The 19,605-nt window shown below is 52.1% G+C and overlaps 1 protein-coding gene across 1 annotated transcript in view; it reads right to left on the bottom strand.

Annotated features, from left to right (window-relative positions):
• LOC140385688 (unconventional myosin-X-like) overlaps positions 1–19,605 on the bottom strand; it is a 706,039-nt gene that overhangs the window by 198,961 nt on the left and 487,473 nt on the right. The window contains exons 22-23 of the mRNA XM_072468099.1: positions 6,595–6,701; positions 401–688 (exon numbers count right to left, since the gene is read on the bottom strand). Of these exons, the coding sequence (XP_072324200.1) occupies positions 401–688; positions 6,595–6,701 (395 nt within the window). The remainder of the gene's footprint in view (positions 1–400; positions 689–6,594; positions 6,702–19,605) is intronic.

Genomic DNA, 19,605 nt, shown 5'->3' with positions numbered 1-19,605 from the left:
CCCCCACCCCACACCCTGCCCCCACCCCGCCCCCCCCACCCCACACCCCGCCCCCCCAACCCCACCCCCCCCACCCCACCCCACACCCCGCCCCCCCAACCCGGCCCCCCAACCCCACACCCCACCCCTACCCCACACCCCGCCCCCCCAACCCCACACCCCGCCCCCCCACCCCACACCCCGCCCCCCCACCCCACACCCCACACCCTGCCCCCACCCCGCCCCCCCCAACCCCACACCCCGCCCCCCAACCCCACCCCCCCCACCCCATCCCCATCCCCCCCACCCCATCCCTATCCCACACCCCGCCCCCCCAACCCCACACCCCGCCCCCACCCCACACCCCGCCCCCACCCCACACCCCACCCCCGCGACATCAGCCTAAATGAAAGCTCCAAACCTCTCTCCGTTTTCTCTCTGCAGCCTCTCCTCCTCCACCCTCCGCCTGCTCTCCTTCTCTTCACGCCTCAGTCTATCCTCTGCTCTCCGTTCCTTCTCCGCTCTCTGCTGCTCCAGCTCCAGCTCGGTTTTCAGCTCGAAGCACAGCCGGCGGGCGAGCTGCCCTCGGCGATGTTTTTGCAAAACAATCGCTGCTGTTCGCAAACGGAGGAAGACATTCCTCCAGTAGTGAGCCCGATAATTCTTCTGAATGATCAGCAAGCTGGCCTGAACTCTCCGATAGCGTGTCCTGCAGCACAAACAACAAGGTCAAATAATCGGACAGGTTAGTCTGCAAACATTCACTCGTCTATCAGGAGCAAGAGCAGGATGTTTACCCATCCCGATCCGTCCTTTACCTGGGTCGCTTGCTGAGCACTTCAGAGACAATTTAAAAGACAGTCCCGTGGGCTGAAGTCACATGGAGACCGGACTGGGTCAGGGGGGAGGCACCCACCCCAAACGGACTGTAGAGAATGGGATGGGTTTGAGTAGAGTCGATGACACTTTGATGATCATTGTTACTGAGACTGTTCTCAATTCCGGGTTGATTAATATACTGAACGGAAATTTCAGCAGCCGTTATGTTGGGAATTCTACTGTTACCTTCAGAAAGCACTCATGTAAAACACATTAAGTAACTTGACCACTGCGCAACTGCACCCAGTGAGAGTCAGTGTGTGTGGGACTGTGTCCCAGTGAGAGTCAGTGTGTGTGGAACTGACCCCCAGTGAGAGTCAGTGTGTGTGGAACTGTATCCCAGTGAGAGTCAGTGTGTGTGGAACTGTATCCCAGTGAGAGTCAGTGTGTGTGGAACTGTATCCCAGTGAGAGTCAGTGTGTGTGGAACTGACCCCCACTGAGAGTCAGTGTGTGTAGGACTGTATCCCAGTGAGAGTCAGTGTGTGTGGAACTGTAACCCAGTGAGAGTCAGTGTGTGTGGAACTGTATCCCAGTGAGAGTCAGTGTGTGTGGAACTGTATCCCAGTGAGAGTCAGTGTGTGTGGAACTGTACCCCAGTGAGAGTCAGTGTGTGTGGAACTGTATCCCAGTGAGAGTCAGTGTGTGTGGAACTGTATCCCAGTGAGAGTCAGTGTGTGTGGAACTGTAACCCAGTGAGAGTCAGTGTGTGTGGGACTGTGTCCCAGTGAGTGTCAGTGTGCGTGGAACTGCACCCAGTGAGAGTCAGTGTGTGTGGAACTGTATCCCAGTGAGAGTCAGTGTGTGTGGAACTGTATCCCAGTGAGAGTCAGTGTGTGTGGGACTGTATCCCAGTGAGAGTCAGTGTGTGTGGAACTGTATCCCAGTGAGAGTCAGTGTGTGTGGAACTGTACCCCAGTGAGAGTCAGTGTGTGTGGAACTGTACCCCAGTGAGAGTCAGTGTGTATGGAACTGACCCCCACTGAGAGTCAGTGTGTGTGGGACTGTACCCCAGTGAGAGTCAGTGTGTGTGGAACTGACCCCCACTGAGAGTCAGTGTGTGTGGAACTGTATCCCAGTGAGAGTCAGTGTGTGTGGAACTGTATCCCAGTGAGAGTCAGTGTGTGCGCAACTGCACCCAGTGAGAGTCAGTGTGTGTGGAACTGTATCCCAGTGAGAGTCAGTGTGTGTGGAACTGTACCCCAGTGAGAGTCAGTGTGTGTGGAACTGTATCCCAGTGAGAGTCAGTGTGAGTGGAACTGTATCCCAGTGAGAGTCAGTGTGTGTGGAACTGTAGCCCAGTGAGAGTCAGTGTGTGTGGAACTGTATCCCAGTGGGAGTCAGTGTGTGTGGAACTGTATCCCAGTGAGAGTCAGTGTGTGTGGAACTGTATCCCAGTGAGAGTCAGTGTGTGTGGAACTGTATCCCAGTGAGAGTCAGTGTGTGTGGAAATGTACCGCAGTGCGAGTCAGTGTGTGTGGAACTGTATCCCAGTGAGAGTCAGTGTGTGTGGAAATGTACCGCAGTGAGAGTCAGTGTGTGTGGAACTGTATCCCAGTGAGAGTCAGTGTGTGTGGAACTTTATCCCAGTCTGAGTCAGTGTGTGTGGAACTGTATCCCAGTGAGAGTCAGTGTGTGTGGAACTGTATCCCAGTGAGAGTCAGTGTGTGTGGAAATGTACCGCAGTGAGAGTCAGTGTGTGTGGAACTGTATCCCAGTGAGAGTCAGTGTGTGTGGAACTTTATCCCAGTCTGAGTCAGTGTGTGTGGAACTGTATCCCAGTCAGAGTCAGTGTGTGTGGAACAGTATCCCAGTGAGAGTCAGTGTGTGTGGAACTGTATCCCAGTGAAAGTCAGTGTGTGTGCAACTGTACCCAAGTGAGAGTCAGTGTGTGTGGAACCTGTATCCCAGTGAGAGTCAGTGTGTGTGGAACTGTATCCCAGTGAGAGTCAGTGTGTGTGGAACTGTATCCCAGTGAGAGTCAGTGTATGTGGAACTGTATCCCAGTGAGAGTCAGTGTGTGTGGAACAATATCCCAGTGAGAGTCAGTGTGTGTGGAACTGTATCCCAGTGAGAGTCAGTGTGTGTGGAACTGTATCCCAGTGAGAGTCTGTGTGTGTGGAACTGTATCCCAGTGAGGGTCAGTGTGTGTGGAACTGTACCCCAGTGAGAGTCAGTGTGTGTGGAACCTGTATCCCCGTGAGAGTCAGTGTGTGTGGAACTGTACCCCAGTGAGAGTCAGTGTGTGTGGAACTGTATCTCAGTGAGAGCCAGTGTGTGTGGGACTGTATCCCAGTGAGAGCCAGTGTGTGTGGGACTGTATCCCAGTGAGAGTCAGTGTGTGTGGAACTGTACCCCAGTGAGAGTCAGTGTGTGTGGAACTGTATCTCAGTGAGAGCCAGTGTGTGTGGGACTGTATCCCAGTGGGAGTCAGTGTGTGTGGAACTGTACCCCAGTGAGAGTCAGTGTGTGTGGAACCTGTATCCCCGTGAGAGTCAGTGTGTGTGGAACTGTACCCCAGTGAGAGTCAGTGTGTGTGGAACTGTATCTCAGTGAGAGCCAGTGTGTGTGGGACTGTATCCCAGTGGGAGTCAGTGTGTGTGGAACTGTACCCCAGTGAGAGTCAGTGTGTGTGGAACCTGTATCCCCGTGAGAGTCAGTGTGTGTGGAACTGTACCCCAGTGAGAGTCAGTGTGTGTGGAACTGTATCTCAGTGAGAGCCAGTGTGTGTGGAACTGTATCCCAGTGAGAGCCAGTATGTGTGGAACTGTACCCCAGTGAGAGTCAGTGTGTGTGGAACTGTACCCCAGTGAGAGTCAGTGTGTGTGGGACTGTATCCCAGTGAGAGTCAGTGTGTGTGGAACTGTATCCTAGTGAGAGTCAGTGTGTGTGGGACTGTATCCCAGTGAGAGCCAGTGTGTGTGGGACTGTATCCCAGTGAGAGCCAGTGTGTGTGGGACTGTGTCCCAGTGAGAGTCAGTGTGTGTGGAACTGTTCCCAGTGAGAGCCAGTGTGTGTGGGACTGTGTCAGAGGCTTTTCCCCAGGGTAGAGAGGTCAATTACTAGGGGGCATAGGTTTAAGGTGAGAGGGGCAAGGTTTAGAGTAGATGTACGAGGCAAGTTTTTTACACAGAGGGTAGTGGGTGCCTGGAACTCGGTACCGGAGGAGGTGGTGGAAGCAGGGACGATAGTGACATTTAAGGGGCATCTTGACAAATACATGAATAGGATGGGAATAGAAGGATACGGACCCAGGAAGTGTAGAAGATTGTAGTTTAGTCGGGCAGCATGGTCGGCACGGGCTTGGAGGGCCGAAGGGCCTGTTCCTGTGCTGTACATTTCTTTGTTCTTTGTTCTTTGTGTCCCAGTGAGAGTCAGTGTGTGTGGAACTGTATCCCAGTGAGAGTCAGTGTGTGTGGAACTGTGTCCCAGTGAGAGTCAGTGTGTGTGGAACTGTATCCCAGTGAGAGTCAGTGTGTGTGGAACCCGTACCCCAGTGAGAGTCAGTGTGTGTGGAACTGTGTCCCAGTGAGAGTCAGTGTGTGTGGAACTGTATCACAGTGAGAGTCAGTGTGTGTGGAACTGTATCCCAGTGAGAGTCAGTGTGTGTGGAACTGTACCCCAGTGAGAGTCAGTGTGTGTAGAACTGTACCCCAGTGAGAGTCAGTCTGTGTGGAACTGTATCCCAGTGAGTGTCAGTGTGTGTGGAACTGTACCCCAGTGAGAGTCAGTGTGTGTGGAACTGTATCCCAGTGAGTGTCAGTGTGTGTGGAACTGTATCCCAGGGAGAGTCAGTGTGTGTGGAACTGTGCCCCAACTGAGAGTCAGTGTGTGTGGAACTGTATCCCAGTGAGAGTCAGTGTGTGTGGAACTGTACCCCAGTGAGAGTCAGTGTGTGTGGAACTGTATCCCAGTGAGAGTCAGTGTGTGTGGAACTGTATCCCAGTGAGAGTCAGTGTGTGTGGAACTGTACCCCAGTGAGAGTCCGTGTGTGTGGAACTGTATCCCAGTGAGAGTCAGTGTGTGTGGAACTGTGTCCCAGTGAGAGTCAGTGTGTGTGGAACTGAATCCCAGTGAGAGTCAGTGTGTGTGGAACTGAATCCCAGTGAGAGTCAGTGTGTGTGGAACTGTATCCCAGTGAGAGTCAGTGTGTGTGGAACTGTATCCCAGTGAGAGTCTGTGTGTGTGGAACTGTATCCCAGCGAGAGTCAGTGTGTGTGGAACTGTATCCCAGTGAGTGTCAGTGTGTGTGGAACTGTATCCCAGTGAGAGTCAGTGTGTGTGGAACTGTACCCCAGTGAGAGTCAGTGTGTGTGGAACAGTATCCCAGTGAGAGTCAGTGTGTGTGGAACTGTACCCCTGTGAGAGTCAGTGTGTGTGGAACTGTATCCCAGTGAGTGCCAGTGTGTGTGGAACTGTATCCCAGTGAGAGTCAGTGTGTGTGGAACTGTATCCCAGTGAGTGTCAGTGTGTGTGGAACTGTACCCCAGTGAGAGTCAGTGTGTGTGGAACTGTATCCCAGTGAGAGTCAGTGTGTGTGGAACTGTATCCCAGTGAGTGTCAGTGTGTGTGGAACTGTACCCCAGTGAGAGTCAGTGTGTGTGGAACTGTATCCCAGTGAGTGTCAGTGTGTGTGGAACTGTATCCCAGTGAGAGTCAGTGTGTGTGGAACTGTACCCCAACTGAGAGTCAGTGTGTGTGGAACTGTATCCCAGTGAGAGTGTGTGTGAGTGTGAGTGTGTGAGTGTGAGTGAGCGTGAGTGAGTGTGAGTGTGTGAGTGTGAGTGAGTGTGAGTGAGTGTGAGTGTGAGTGTGTGTGAGTGTCTGTGAGTGAGCGTGAGTGTGTGTGAGTGTGTGTGTGTGTGTGAATGAGTGTGTGAGTGTGAGTGTGTGCACGAGTGTGTGCACGAGTGAGAGTGTGTGTGAGTGAGAGTGTGTGTGAGTGTGTGAGTGAGTGTGAGTGTGTGTGTGTGAGAGTGCATGTGCGTGTGTGTGTGAGTGAGTGTGTGTGTGTGTGAGTGCGTGTGTGTGTGAGTGTGTGTGTGAGAGTGTGTGTGAGTGTGAGTGTGTGAGTGTGAGTGAGTGTGTGAGTGAGTGCGTGTGAGTGTGTGAGTGTGTGAGTGAGTGTGTGTGAGTGAGTGTGAGTGTGTGAGTGTGAGTGAGTGTGAGTGTGTGAGTGTGAGTGAGTGTGTGTGTGTGAGTGAGTGAGTGTGTGAGTGTGTGAGTGTGAGTGAGTGTGAGTGTGTGTAAGTGAGTGTGTGAGTGTGAGTGAGTGTGAGTGAGTGTGAGTGAGTGTGTGAGTGTGAGTGAGTGTGAGTGAGCGTGAGTGTGTGAGTGTGAGTGAGTGAGTGTGAGTGAGTGTGAGTGTGTGAGTGTGAGTGAGTGTGAGTGAGTGTGTGTGAGTGTGAGTGAGTGTGTGAGTGAGTGTGTGAGTGTGAGTGAGCGTGAGTGAGTGTGAGTGTGAGTGAGTGTGAGTGAGTGTGAGTGAGTGTGAGTGTGTGAGTGAGCGTGAGTGTGTGAGTGAGTGTGAGTGAGTGAGTGGGAGTGTGAGTGAGTGTGAGTGAGTGTGAGTGTGAGTGAGTGTGAGTGAGTGAGTGTGAGTGTGTGAGTGTGAGTGAGTGTGAGTGAGTGTGAGCGTGTGAGTGTGAGTGAGTGTGAGTGTGTGAGTGTGTGTGAGTGTGAGTGAATGTGAGTGTGTGACTGTTTTCTGACTGGATCTGCACAGCGCAGCACTAACCTCGCTCGATAGCCCAGGATATGAGCTCGCAGCAACATCGCAGCTCGCTGCAGCTCCTCTGCTCGAGCCTTCTCCAGCTTCTGTTCCAAAGCTTCCTTCAAAAAAATCTGTCAGGAATGTCAGATAGTCAGCCACTTGGAGAAATGGGAACGGCTGGGACAGCAATAAACAGCAGCATTTCCGAGAGAGAGAGAGAGAGGGAGAGAGAGGGACAGAGAGAGAGAGAGGGGGACAGAGAGAGAGGGACAGAGAGAGAGAAAGAGGGACAGAGAGAGAGAGAGAGGGACAGAGAGAGAGAGAGGGGGACAGAGAGAGAGGGACAGAGAGAGAGAGAGAGGGACAGAGAGAGAGAGAGGGACAGAGAGAGAGGGAGAGAGGGACAGAGAGAGAGGGACAGAGAGAGAGAGAGAGGGGGACAGAGAGAGAGGGAGAGAGGGACAGATAGAGAGAGAGGGGGAGAGAGAGAGGGACAGAGAGAGAGAGAGAGGGACAGAGAGAGAGGGAGAGAGGGACAGAGAGAGAGGGAGAGAGAGAGAGAGGGACAGAGAGAGAGAGAGAGAGGGAGAGAGAGAGGGACAGAGAGAGAGAGAGAGGGACAGAGAGAGAGGGACAGAGAGAGGGGGACAGAGAGAGGGGGAGAGAGAGAGGGACAGAGAGAGAGAGAGAGGGACAGAGAGAGAGGGACAGAGAGAGGGGGAGAGAGAGAGGGACAGAGAGAGAGAGAGAGGGACAGAGAGAGAGGGAGACAGGGACAGAGAGAGAGGGAGAGAGAGAGAGGGACAGAGAGAGCGAGAGAGAGGGACAGAGAGAGAGGGACAGAGAGAGAGAGAGGGACAGAGAGAAGGGAGAGAGAGAGAAGGACAGAGAGAGCGAGGGGGAGGGAGGGAGGATGGGACGAGGGTGGACAGGGGCCTGTTGGGCAGGAGGCTCCTGTTGCCTGCAGCCTCTCTGTCTGAGCTGCTGTGTGTTCAGGTCAGGATTACTGGAGCTAAACTCCCACAGTCGCTGGCAACAATGTCCTCATCTCTACAAAGAAGTTATTTTAAAAAGTTGTGCCTGGCAGAGCGGAGGGTGTGTTTCTGCTGGTCCTGCCCACCGCCCAGCTGCCTGCCAAGGGGCTTTGCAAAGATCTGGCTGCAGAGAGGAACACCTCCCTCCCCCTCCCTCGCTCCCCGCCCTCGCTCCAGGAACAAGTGTATAAACAGGCTGCTCACCATTGTGACTGGGCTCCACTCTCCCAGCCACTGACTGGGACCAATCACCGCCAATCCCCCCCCGCCGGTCACACACATTAACCCCTTCAGTCCCAACTGGCTTCCTCCAAAACTCTCCTGACAAACTCACCTCAGTTCCCTCGGCCGCAGAAAATACTTTTCACTCTGTGCATGTGACCATAAATCAAATCAAATCAATGTTCGTGGCTGAGTGAGTGAGTGAGTGAGTGAGTGAGGCGAGAGTGTGAGTGAGTGAGTGAGTGAGGTGAGTGAGTGAGGTGAGTGAGTGAGTGAGGTGAGTGAGTGAGGTGAGTGAGTGAGTGAGGTGAGAGTGTGAGTGAGTGAGGTGAGTGAGTGTGAGTGAGTGAGTGAGGTGAGTGAGTGAGGTGAGTGAGTGAGTGAGGTGAGAGTGTGAGTGAGTGAGGTGAGTGAGTGAGGTGAGTGAGTGAGGTGTGTGAGTGAGGTAAGTGAGTGTGAGTGAGTGAGGTGAGTGAGTGAGGTGAGTGAGAGTGAGTGAGGTGAGTGAGTGAGGTGAGAGTGTGAGTGAGTGAGGTGAGTGAGTGAGGTGAGTGAGTGAGTGAGGTGTGTGAGTGAGTGTGAGGTGAGTGAGTGAGTGAGGTGAGTGAGTGAGAGTGTGAGTGAGTGAGTGAGGTGAGTGAGGTGAGTGAGGTGAGTGAGTGAGGTGAGTGAGTGAGGTGAGTGAGTGTGAGTGAGTGAGGTGAGTGAGTGTGAGTGAGTGAGGTGAGTGAGTGAGGTGAGTGAGTGAGGTGAGTGAGTGTGAGTGAGTGAGGTGAGTGAGGTGAGTGAGGTGAGTGAGTGTGAGTGAGTGAGTGTGAGTGAGTGAGGTGAGAGTGTGTGAGTGAGTGAGGTGAGTGAGGTGAGTGAGTGTGAGTGAGTGAGGTGAGTGAGTGAGTGTGAGTGAGGTGAGAGTGTGAGTGAGTGAGTGAGGTGAGTGAGGTGAGTGAGGTGAGTGAGTGTGAGTGAGTGAGGTGAGAGTGTGAGTGAGTGAGTGAGGTGAGTGAGGTGAGTGAGTGAGGTGAGTGAGTGAGGTGAGTGAGTGTGAGTGAGCGAGTGAGGTGAGTGAGTGAGGTGAGTGAGTGAGTGAGGTGAGTGAGTGAGGTGAGTGAGTGAGTGAGGTGAGAGTGTGAGTGAGTGAGGTGAGTGAGTGTGAGTGAGTGAGTGAGGTGAGTGAGTGAGGTGAGTGAGTGAGTGAGGTGAGAGTGTGAGTGAGTGAGGTGAGTGAGTGAGGTGAGTGAGTGAGGTGTGTGAGTGAGGTAAGTGAGTGTGAGTGAGTGAGGTGAGTGAGGTGAGTGAGTGAGGTGAGTGAGAGTGAGTGAGGTGAGTGAGTGAGGTGAGAGTGTGAGTGAGTGAGGTGAGTGAGTGAGGTGAGTGAGTGAGTGAGGTGTGTGAGTGAGTGTGAGGTGAGTGAGTGAGTGAGGTGAGTGAGTGAGAGTGTGAGTGAGTGAGTGAGGTGAGTGAGGTGAGTGAGGTGAGTGAGTGAGGTGAGTGAGGTGAGTGAGTGTGAGTGAGTGAGGTGAGTGAGTGTGAGTGAGTGAGGTGAGTGAGTGAGGTGAGTGAGTGAGGTGAGTGAGTGTGAGTGAGTGAGGTGAGTGAGGTGAGTGAGGTGAGTGAGTGTGAGTGAGTGAGTGTGAGTGAGTGAGGTGAGAGTGTGTGAGTGAGTGAGGTGAGTGAGGTGAGTGAGTGTGAGTGAGTGAGTGAGTGAGGTGAGTGAGTGAGGTGAGTGAGTGAGTGAGGTGAGTGAGTGAGGTGAGTGAGTGAGTGAGGTGAGAGTGTGAGTGAGTGAGGTGAGTGAGTGTGAGTGAGTGAGTGAGGTGAGTGAGTGAGGTGAGTGAGTGAGTGAGGTGAGAGTGTGAGTGAGTGAGGTGAGTGAGTGAGGTGAGTGAGTGAGGTGTGTGAGTGAGGTAAGTGAGTGTGAGTGAGTGAGGTGAGTGAGTGAGGTGAGTGAGAGTGAGTGAGGTGAGTGAGTGAGGTGAGAGTGTGAGTGAGTGAGGTGAGTGAGTGAGGTGAGTGAGTGAGTGAGGTGTGTGAGTGAGTGTGAGGTGAGTGAGTGAGTGAGGTGAGTGAGTGAGAGTGTGAGTGAGTGAGTGAGGTGAGTGAGGTGAGTGAGGTGAGTGAGTGAGGTGAGTGAGTGAGGTGAGTGAGTGTGAGTGAGTGAGGTGAGTGAGTGTGAGTGAGTGAGGTGAGTGAGTGAGGTGAGTGAGTGAGGTGAGTGAGTGTGAGTGAGTGAGGTGAGTGAGGTGAGTGAGTGTGAGTGAGTGAGTGTGAGTGAGTGAGGTGAGAGTGTGTGAGTGAGTGAGGTGAGTGAGGTGAGTGAGTGTGAGTGAGTGAGGTGAGTGAGTGAGTGTGAGTGAGGTGAGAGTGTGAGTGAGTGAGTGAGGTGAGTGAGGTGAGTGAGGTGAGTGAGTGTGAGTGAGTGAGGTGAGAGTGTGAGTGAGTGAGTGAGGTGAGTGAGGTGAGTGAGTGAGGTGAGTGAGTGAGGTGAGTGAGTGTGAGTGAGCGAGTGAGGTGAGTGAGTGAGTGAGGTGAGTGAGTGAGTGAGGTGAGTGAGTGAGGTGAGTGAGTGAGTGAGGTGAGTGAGTGAGTGAGGTGAGTGAGTGAGTGAGGTGAGTGAGTGAGTGAGGTGAGAGTGTGAGTGAGTGAGGTGAGTGAGTGTGAGTGAGTGAGTGAGGTGAGTGAGTGAGGTGAGTGAGTGAGTGAGGTGAGAGTGTGAGTGAGTGAGGTGAGTGAGTGAGGTGAGTGAGTGAGGTGTGTGAGTGAGGTAAGTGAGTGTGAGTGAGTGAGGTGAGTGAGGTGAGTGAGTGAGGTGAGTGAGAGTGAGTGAGGTGAGTGAGTGAGGTGAGAGTGTGAGTGAGTGAGGTGAGTGAGTGAGGTGAGTGAGTGAGTGAGGTGTGTGAGTGAGTGTGAGGTGAGTGAGTGAGTGAGGTGAGTGAGTGAGAGTGTGAGTGAGTGAGTGAGGTGAGTGAGGTGAGTGAGGTGAGTGAGTGAGGTGAGTGAGGTGAGTGAGTGTGAGTGAGTGAGGTGAGTGAGTGTGAGTGAGTGAGGTGAGTGAGGTGAGTGAGGTGAGTGAGTGTGAGTGAGTGAGTGTGAGTGAGTGAGGTGAGAGTGTGTGAGTGAGTGAGGTGAGTGAGGTGAGTGAGTGTGATTGAGTGAGGTGAGTGAGTGAGTGTGAGTGAGGTGAGAGTTGAGTGAGTGAGGTGAGTGAGGTGAGTGAGTGTGAGTGAGTGAGGTGAGAGTGTGAGTGAGTGAGTGAGGTGAGTGAGGTGAGTGAGTGAGGTGAGTGAGTGAGGTGAGTGAGTGTGAGTGAGCGAGTGAGGTGAGTGAGTGAGTGAGGTGAGTGAGTGAGTGAGGTGAGTGAGTGAGGTGAGTGAGTGAGTGAGGTGAGTGAGTGAGGTGAGTGAGGTGAGTGAGTGAGTGAGTGAGGTGAGTGAGTGAGGTGAGTGAGTGAGGTGAGAGAGTGAGTGAGGTGAGAGTGGGAGTGAGTGAGTGAGGTGAGTGAGTGAGGTGAGTGAGTGAGGTGAGTGAGTGTGAGTGAGTGAGGTGAGTGAGTGAGGTGAGTGAGTGTGAGTGAGTGAGTGAGGTGAGTGAGGTGAGTGAGGTGAGTGAGGTGAGTGAGTGAGGTGAGTGAGTGTGAGTGAGTGAGTGTGAGTGAGTGAGGTGAGAGTGTGAGTGAGTGAGGTGAGTGAGGTGAGTGAGTGTGAGTGAGTGAGGTGAGTGAGTGAGTGTGAGTGAGTGAGGTGAGTGAGGTGAGTGAGGTGAGTGAGTGTGAGTGAGTGAGGTGAGAGTGTGAGTGAGTGAGGTGAGTGAGGTGAGTGAGTGAGGTGAGTGAGTGAGGTGAGTGAGTGTGAGTGAGTGAGGTGAGTGTGAGTGAGTGAGGTGAGTGAGTGAGGTGAGAGTGTGAGTGAGTGAGTGAGGTGAGTGAGGTGAGTGAGTGAGGTGAGTGAGTGAGGTGAGTGAGTGAGTTGAGTGAGTGTGAGTGAGTGAGGTGAGTGAGGTGAGTGAGTGAGGTGAGTGAGTGTGAGTGAGTGAGGTGAGTGAGTGAGTGAGTGTGAGTGAGTGAGTGAGGTGAGTGAGTGAGTGAGTGAGTGAGGTGAATGAGTGAGTGAGTGAGGTGAGTGAGTGAGTGTGAGGTGTATGAGTGAGTGAGGTGAGTGAGTGAGGTGAGAGTGTGAGTGAGAGAGTGAGGTGAGTGAGTGTGAGTGAGTGAGGTGAGTGAGGTGAGTGAGTGTGAGGTATGTGAGTGAGTGAGGTGAGTGAGTGAGGTGAGTGTGAGGTGAGTGAGTGAGTGAGGTGAGTGAGTGAGTGAGGTGAGTGAGGGAGTGAGGTGAGTGAGTGAGGTGAGTGAGTGAGTGAGGTGAGAGTGTGAGTGAGTGAGTGAGGTGAGTGAGGTGAGTGAGAGAGCGAGTGAGTGAGGTGAGTGAGTGAGGTGTGTGAGTGAGGTGAGTGAGTGAGTGAGTGTGAGGTGAGTGAGTGAGTGAGGTGAGTGAGTGAGTGTGAGTGAGGTGAGTGAGTGAGTGAGGTGAGTGAGTGAGGTGAGTGAGGTGAGTGAGTGAGGTGAGTGAGTGAGTGTGAGAGGTGAGTGAGTGAGGTGAGCGAGTGAGTGAGGTGAGTGAGGTGAGTGAGTGAGTAAGTGAGTGAGGTGAGTGAGTGAGGTGAGTGAGTGAGGTGAGTGAGTGAATGAGTGTGAGGTGAGTGAGTGAGTGTGAGTGAGGTGAGTGAGTGAGGTGAGTGAGTGAGTGAGGTGAGTGAGTGAGGTGTGTGAGTGAGGTGAGTGAGTGAGTGAGGTGAGTGAGTGAGTGTGAGTGAGTGAGTGAGTGAGTGAGGTGAGTGAGTGAGTGAGGTGAGCGAGGTGAGTGAGTGAGGAGAGTGAGGTGAATGAGGTGAGTGAGTGAGGTGAGTGAGGTGAGTGAGTGAGGTGAGTGAGTGTGAGTGAGTGAGGTGAGTGAGTGAGGTGAGTGAGTGTGAGTGAGTGAGGTGAGTGAGTGAGGTGAGTGAGGTGAGTGTGAGGTGTGTGAGTGAGTGAGGTGAGTGAGGTGAGTGTGAGGTGTGTGAGTGAGTGAGGTGAGTGAGTGAGGTGAGTGTGAGGTGTCAGTGAGGTGAGTGAGTGAGTGTGAGTGAGTGAGGTGAGTGAGGTGTGTGAGTGAGTGAGGTGAGTGAGTGAGGTGAGTGTGAGGTGTGTGAGTGAGTGAGGTGAGTGTGAGGTGTGTCAGTGAGGTGAGTGAGTGAGTGTGAGTGAGTGAGGTGAGTGAGTGAGTGAGGTGAGTGAGTGAGGTGTGTGAGTGAGGTGAGTGAGTGAGGTGAGAGAGTGAGTGTGAGTGTGAGTGAGGTGAGCGAGTGAGTGAGGTGAGCGAGTGAGTGAGGTGAGTGAGAGGAGAGTGAGGTGAGTGAGGTGAGTGAGTGAGGTGAGTGAGGTGAGTGAGTGAGGTGAGTGAGTGTGAGTGAGTGAGGTGAGTGAGTGAGGTGAGTGAGTGTGAGTGAGTGAGGTGAGTGAGTGAGGTGAGTGAGTGAGGTGAGTGAGGTGAGTGTGAGGTGTGTGAGTGAGTGAGGTGAGTGAGGTGAGTGTGAGGTGTGTGAGTGAGTGAGGTGAGTGAGTGAGGTGAGTGTGAGGTGTGTCAGTGAGGTGAGTGAGTGAGTGTGAGTGAGTGAGGTGAGTGAGGTGTGTGAGTGAGTGAGGTGAGTGAGTGAGGTGAGTGTGAGGTGTGTGAGTGAGTGAGGTGAGTGTGAGGTGTGTCAGTGAGGTGAGAGAGTGAGTGTGAGTGAGTGAGTGAGGTGAGTGAGTGAGTGAGGTGAGTGAGGTGAGTGAGTGAGCGAGTGAGTGAGGTGAGTGAGTGAGGTGTGTGAGTGAGTGAGGTGAGTGAGTCAGGTGAGTGAGGTGAGTGAGTGAGTTAGTGTGAGTGAGGTGAGTGAGTGAGGTGAGTGAGTGTGAGTGAGTGAGGTGAGTGAGGTGAGTGAGTGAGATGAGTGTGAGTGAGTGAGGTGAGTGAGTGAGGTGAGTGAGTGTGAGTGAGTGAGGTGAGTGAGGTGAGTGAGTGAGGTGAGTGTGAGGTGTGAGAGTGAGTGAGGTGAGTGGGAGGTGTGTCAGTGAGGTGAGTGAGTGAGTGTGAGTGAGTGAGGTGTGTGAGTGAGTGAGGTGAGTGAGTGAGGTGAGTGTGAGGTGTGTGAGTGAGTGAGGTGAGTGTGAGGTGTGTCAGTGAGGTGAGTGAGTGTGAGTGAGTGAGTGAGGTGAGTGAGTGAGCGAGTGAGGTGTGTGAGTGAGTGAGGTGAGTGAGTGAGGTGAGTGAGTGAGTGTGAGTGAGGTGAGTGAGGTGTGTGAGTGAGTGTGAGTGAGGTGAGTGAGTGAGTGTGAGGTGAGTGAGCGAGTGAGTGAGTGAGGTGAGTGAGTGAGTGAGTGAGTGAGGTGAGTGAGTGAGGTGTGTGAGTGAGTGAGGTGAGTGAGTGAGGTGAGTGTGAGGTGTGTGAGTGAGGTGAGTGAGTGAGGTGAGTGTGAGTGAGTGTGAGTGAGTGAGTGAGGTGAGTGAGTGTGAGTGAGTGTGAGTGAGTGAGTGAGTGTGAGTGAGTGAGTGTGAGGTGTGTCAGTGAGGTGAGTGAGAGTGAGTGAGTGAGTGAGGTGAGTGAGTGTGAGTGAGGTGAGTGAGTGAGTGAGGTGAGTGAGTGTGAGTGAGTGAGTGAGGTGAGTGAGTGAGTGAGTGTGAGTGAGTGAGTGAGTGAGTGAGTGAGTGAGTGTGAGTGAGTGAGTGAGTGAGTGTGAGTGAGTGAGTGTGAGGTGTGTCAGTGAGGTGAGTGAGTGAGTGAGTGAGGTGAGTGAGTGAGTGAGGTGAGTGAGTGAGTGAGTGAGTGAGGTGAGTGAGTGAGTGTGTGAGTGAGTGAGTGAGTGAGGTGAGTGAGTGTGAGTGAGTGAGTGAGGTGAGTGAGTGAGTGAGGTGAGTGAGTGAGTGTGTGAGTGAGTGAGTGAGGTGAGTGAGTGAGTGAGTGAGTGAGGTGAGTGAGTGAGGTGAGTGAGTGAGTGAGTGAGTGAGGTGAGTGTGTGAGTGAGTGAGTGAGGTGAGTGAGTGAGTGAGGTGAGTGAGTGAGTGAGTGTGTGAGTGAGTGAGTGAGGTGAGTGAGTGAGTGAGTGAGTGCGTGAGAGTGAGTGAGTGAGGTGAGTGAGTGAGGTGAGTGAGTGCGTGAGAGTGAGTGAGTGAGGTGAGTGAGTGAGGTGAGTGAGTGAGTGTGTGTGAGTGAGTGAGTGAGGTGAGTGAGTGAGTGAGTGAGTGAGTGAGGTGAGTGAGTGAGTGTGTGAGTGAGTGAGTGAGTGAGTGAGTGAGGTGAGTGAGTGAGTGTGTGAGTGAGTGAGTGAGGTGAGTGAGTGAGTGAGTGAGTGAGGTGAGTGAGTGAGTGAGGTGAGTGAGTGAGTGAGTGCGTGAGAGTGAGCGAGTGAGGTGAGTGAGTGAGGTCAGTGAGTGCGTGAGAGTGAGTCAGTGAGGTGAGTGAGTGAGTGAGGTGAGTGAGTGAGTGAGTGAGTGAGTGAGTGAAGTGAGTGAGTGAGTGCGTGAGAGTGAGTGAGTGAGGTGAGTGAGTGAGGTGAGTGAGTGAGTGAGTGAGGTGAGTGAGTTAGTGAGTGAGTGAGTGAGTGAGTGAGGTGAGTGAGTGAGTGAGTGAGTGAGTGGAGTGAGTGAGTGAGTGAGGTGAGTGAGTGAGTGAGGTGAGTGAGTGAGTGAGTGCGTGAGAGTGAGTCTGTGAGGTGAGTGAGTGAGGTGAGTGAGTGAGTGAGTGAGTGAGGTGAGTGAGTGAGTGAGGTGAGTGAGTGAGTGAGTGAGTGAGGTGAGTGAGTGAGTGAGTTAGTGAGGTGAGTGAGTGAGTGTGTGAGGTGAGTGAGTGAGGTGAGTGAGTGAGTGAGTGAGTGAGGTGAGTGAGTGAGGTGAGTGAGGTGTGTGAGTGAGGTGAGTGAGTGAGGTGAGTGAGTGAGTGAGGTGTGTGAGTGAGTGTGAGGTGAGTGAGTGAGTGAGGTGAGTGAGTGAGTGAGTGAGGTGAGTGAGTGAGGTGAGTGAGTGAGGTGAGTGAGTGTGAGTGAGTGAGTGTGAGTGAGTGTGAGTGAGTGTGAGTGAGTGAGGTGAGTGAGTGAGTGAGGTGAGAGTGGGAGTGAGTGAGTGAGTGAGGTGAGTGAGTGTGAGTGAGTGAGGTGAGTGAGTGTGAGTGAGTGAGGTGAGTGAGTGAGGTGAGTGAGTGAGGTGAGTGAGTGTGAGTGAGTGACTGAGGTGAGTGAGGTGAGTGAGTGAGGTGAGTGAGTGAGGTGAGTGAGTGTGAGTGAGTGAGTGTGAGTGAGTGTGGTGAGAGTGTGAGGTGAGTGAGGTGAGTGAGTGTGAGTCAGTGAGGTGAGTGAGTGAGTGTGAGTGAGTGAGGTGAGTGAGGTGAGTGAGGTGAGTGAGTGTGAGTGAGTGAGGTGAGAGTGTGAGTGAGTGAGTGAGGTGAGTGAGTGAGGTGAGTGAGTGAGGTGAGTGAGTGTGAGTGAGTGAGTGAGGTGAGTGAGTGAGTGAGGTGAGTGAGTGAGTGAGGTGAGTGAGTGAGGTGAGTGAGTGAGTGTGAGTGAGTGAGGTGAGTGAGTGAGTGAGTGAGTGTGAGTGAGTGAGTGAGGTGAGTGAGTGAGTGAGTGAGGTGAGTGAGTGAGTGAGTGAGGTGAGTGAGTGAGTGTGAGTGAGAGAGTGAGGTGAGTGAGTGTGAGTGAGTGAGGTGAGTGAGGTGAGTGAGTGTGAGGTCTGTGAGTGAGTGAGGTGAGTGAGTGAGGTGAGTGTGAGGTGTGTCAGTGAGGTGAGTGAGTGAGTGTGAGTGAGTGAGGTGAGTGAGGTGAGTGAGTGAGCGAGTGAGTGAGGTGAGTGAGTGAGGTGTGTGAGTGAGGTGAGTGAGTGAGTGAGTGTGAGGTGAGTGAGTGTGAGTGAGTGAGGTGAGTGAGTGAGTGTGAGTGAGGTGAGTGAGTGAGTGAGGTGAGTGAGTGAGGTGAGTGAGGTGAGTGAGTGAGGTGAGTGAGTGTGGTGGCCATCACGGAAACTTGGATAGAAGAGGGGCAGAAATGGTTGTTGGAGGTCCCTGGTTATAGATGTTTCAATAAGATTAGGGAGGGTGGTAAAAGAGGTGGGGGGGTGGCATTATTAATTAGAGATAGTATAACAGCTGCAGAAAGGCAGTTCGAGGAGTATCAGCCTATTGAGGTAGTATGGGTTGAAGTCAGAAATAGGAAAGGAGCAGTCACCTTGTTAGGAGTTTTCTATAGGCCCCCCAATAGTAGCAGAGATGTGGAGGAACAGATTGGGAAACAGATTTTGGAAAGGTGCAGAAGTCATAGGGTAGTAGTCATGGGCGACTTTAACTTCCCAAATATTGAGTGGAAACTCTTTAGATCAAATAGTTTGGATGGGGTGGTGTTTGTGCAGTGTGTCCAGGAAGCTTTTCTAACACAGTATGTAGATTGTCCAACCAGAGGAGGGGCAATATTGGATTTAGTACTGGGTAATGAACCAGGGCAAGTGATAGATTTGTTAGTGGGGGAGCATTTTGGAGATAGTGACCACAATTCTGTGACTTTCACTTTAGTAATGGAGAGGGATAGGTACGTGCAACAGGGCAAGGTTTACAATTGGGGGAAGGGTAAATACGATGTTGTCAGACAAGAATTGAAGTGCATAAGTTGGGAACATAGGCTGTCAGGGAAGGACACAAGTGAAATGTGGAACTTGTTCAAGGAACAGGTGCTACGTGTCCTTGATATGTATGTCCCTGTCAGGCAGGGAAGAGATGGTCGAGTGAGGGAACCATGGTTGACAAGAGAGGTTGAATGTCTTGTTAAGAGGAAAAAGGTGACTTATGTAAGGCTGAGGAAACAAGGTTCAGACAGGGCATTGGAGGGATACAAGATAGCCAGGAGGGAACTGAAGAAAGGGATTAGGAGAGCTAAGAGAGGGCATGAACAATCTTTGGCGGGTAGGATCAAGGAAAACCCCAAGGCCTTTTACACATATGTGAGAAATATGAGAATGACTAGAGCGAGGACAGGTCCGATCAAGGACACTAGCGGGAGATTGTGTATTGAGTCTGAAGAGATAGGAGAGGTCTTGAATGAGTATTTTTCTTCTGTATTTACAAATGAGAGGGGCGATATTGTTGGAGAGGACAGTGTGAAACAGATTGGTAAGCTCGAGGAAATACTTGTCAGGAAGGAAGATGTGTTGGGCATTTTGAAAAACTTGAGGATAGACAAGTCCCCCGGGCCTTGTATATCCAAGGAATATCCAAGGATTCTATGGGAAGCAAGAGATGAAATTGCAGAGCCGTTGGCAATGATCTTTTCGTCCTCACTGTCAACAGGGGTGGTACCAGGGGATTGGAGAGTGGCGAATGTCGTGCCCCTGTTCAAAAAAGGAACTAGGGATAACCCTGGGAATTACAGGCCAGTTAGTCTTACTTCGGTGGTAGGCAAAGTAATGGAAAGGGTACTGAAGGATAGGATTTCTGAGCATCTGGAAAGACACTGCTTGATTAGGGATAGTCAGCACGGATTTGTGAGGGGTAGGTCTTGCCTTACAAATCTTATTGAATTCTTTGAGGAGGTGACCAAGCATGTGGATGAAGGTAAAGCAGTGGATGTAGTGTACATGGATTTTAGTAAGGCATTTGATAAAGTTCCCCATGGTAGGCTTATGCAGAAAGTAAGAAGGCATGGGATAGTGGGAAATTTGGCCAGTTGGATAACGAACTGGCTAACCGATAGAAGTCAGAGAGTGGTGGTGGATGGCAAATATTCAGCCTGGATCCCAGTTACCAGTGGCGTACCGCAGGGATCAGTTCTGGGTCCTCTGCTGTTTGTGATTTTCATTAATGACTTGGATGAGGGAGTTGAAGGGTGGGTCAGTAAATTTGCAGACGATACGAAGATTGGTGGAGTTGTGGATAGTAAGGAGGGCTGTTGTCGGCTGCAAAGAGACATAGATAGGATGCAGAGCTGGGCTGAGAAGTGGCAGATGGAGTTTAACCCTGAAAAGTGTGAGGTTGTCCATTTTGGAAGGACAAATATGAATGCGGAATATAGGGTTAACGGTAGAGTTCTTGGCAATGTGGCGGAGCAGAGAGATCTTGGGGTCTATGTTCATACATCTTTGAAAGTTGCCACTCAGGTGGATGGAGCTGTGAAGAAGGCCTATGGTGTGCTCGCGTTCATTAACAGAGGGATTGAATTTAAGAGCCGTGAGGTGATGATGCAGCTGTACAAAACTTTGGTAAGGCCACATTTGGAGTACTGTGTACAGTTCTGGTCGCCTCATTTTAGGAAGGATGTGGAAGCTCTGGAAAAGGTGCAAAGAAGATTTACCAGGATGTTGCCTGGAATGGAGAGTAGGTCTTACGAGGAAAGGTTGAGGGTGCTAGGCCTTTTCTCATTAGAGCGGAGAAGGATGAGGGGCGACTTGATAGAGGTTTATAAGATGATCAGGGGAATAGATAGAGTAGACAGTCAGAGACTTTTTCCCCGGGTGGAACACACCATTACAAGGGGACATAAATTTAAGGTGAAAGGTGGAAGATATAGGAGGGATATCAGAGGTAGGTTCTTTACCCAGAGAGTAGTGGGGGCATGGAATGCACTGCCTGTGGAAGTAGTTGAGTCGGAAACATTAGGGACCTTCAAGCAGCTGTTGGATAGGTACATGGATGACGGTAAAATGATATAGTGTAGATTTATTTGTTCTTAAGGGCAGCACGGTAGCATTGTGGATAACGCAATTGCTTCACAGCTCCATGGTCCCAGGTTCGATTC

Source organism: Scyliorhinus torazame, chromosome 2 (genome assembly GCF_047496885.1).
Source record: "Scyliorhinus torazame isolate Kashiwa2021f chromosome 2, sScyTor2.1, whole genome shotgun sequence".
In the NCBI taxonomy this organism is placed as follows: domain Eukaryota; kingdom Metazoa; phylum Chordata; class Chondrichthyes; order Carcharhiniformes; family Scyliorhinidae; genus Scyliorhinus; species Scyliorhinus torazame.
Note: the sequence above shows the minus strand (reverse complement) of the source record. Positions and strands in the feature narration are given on the sequence as shown.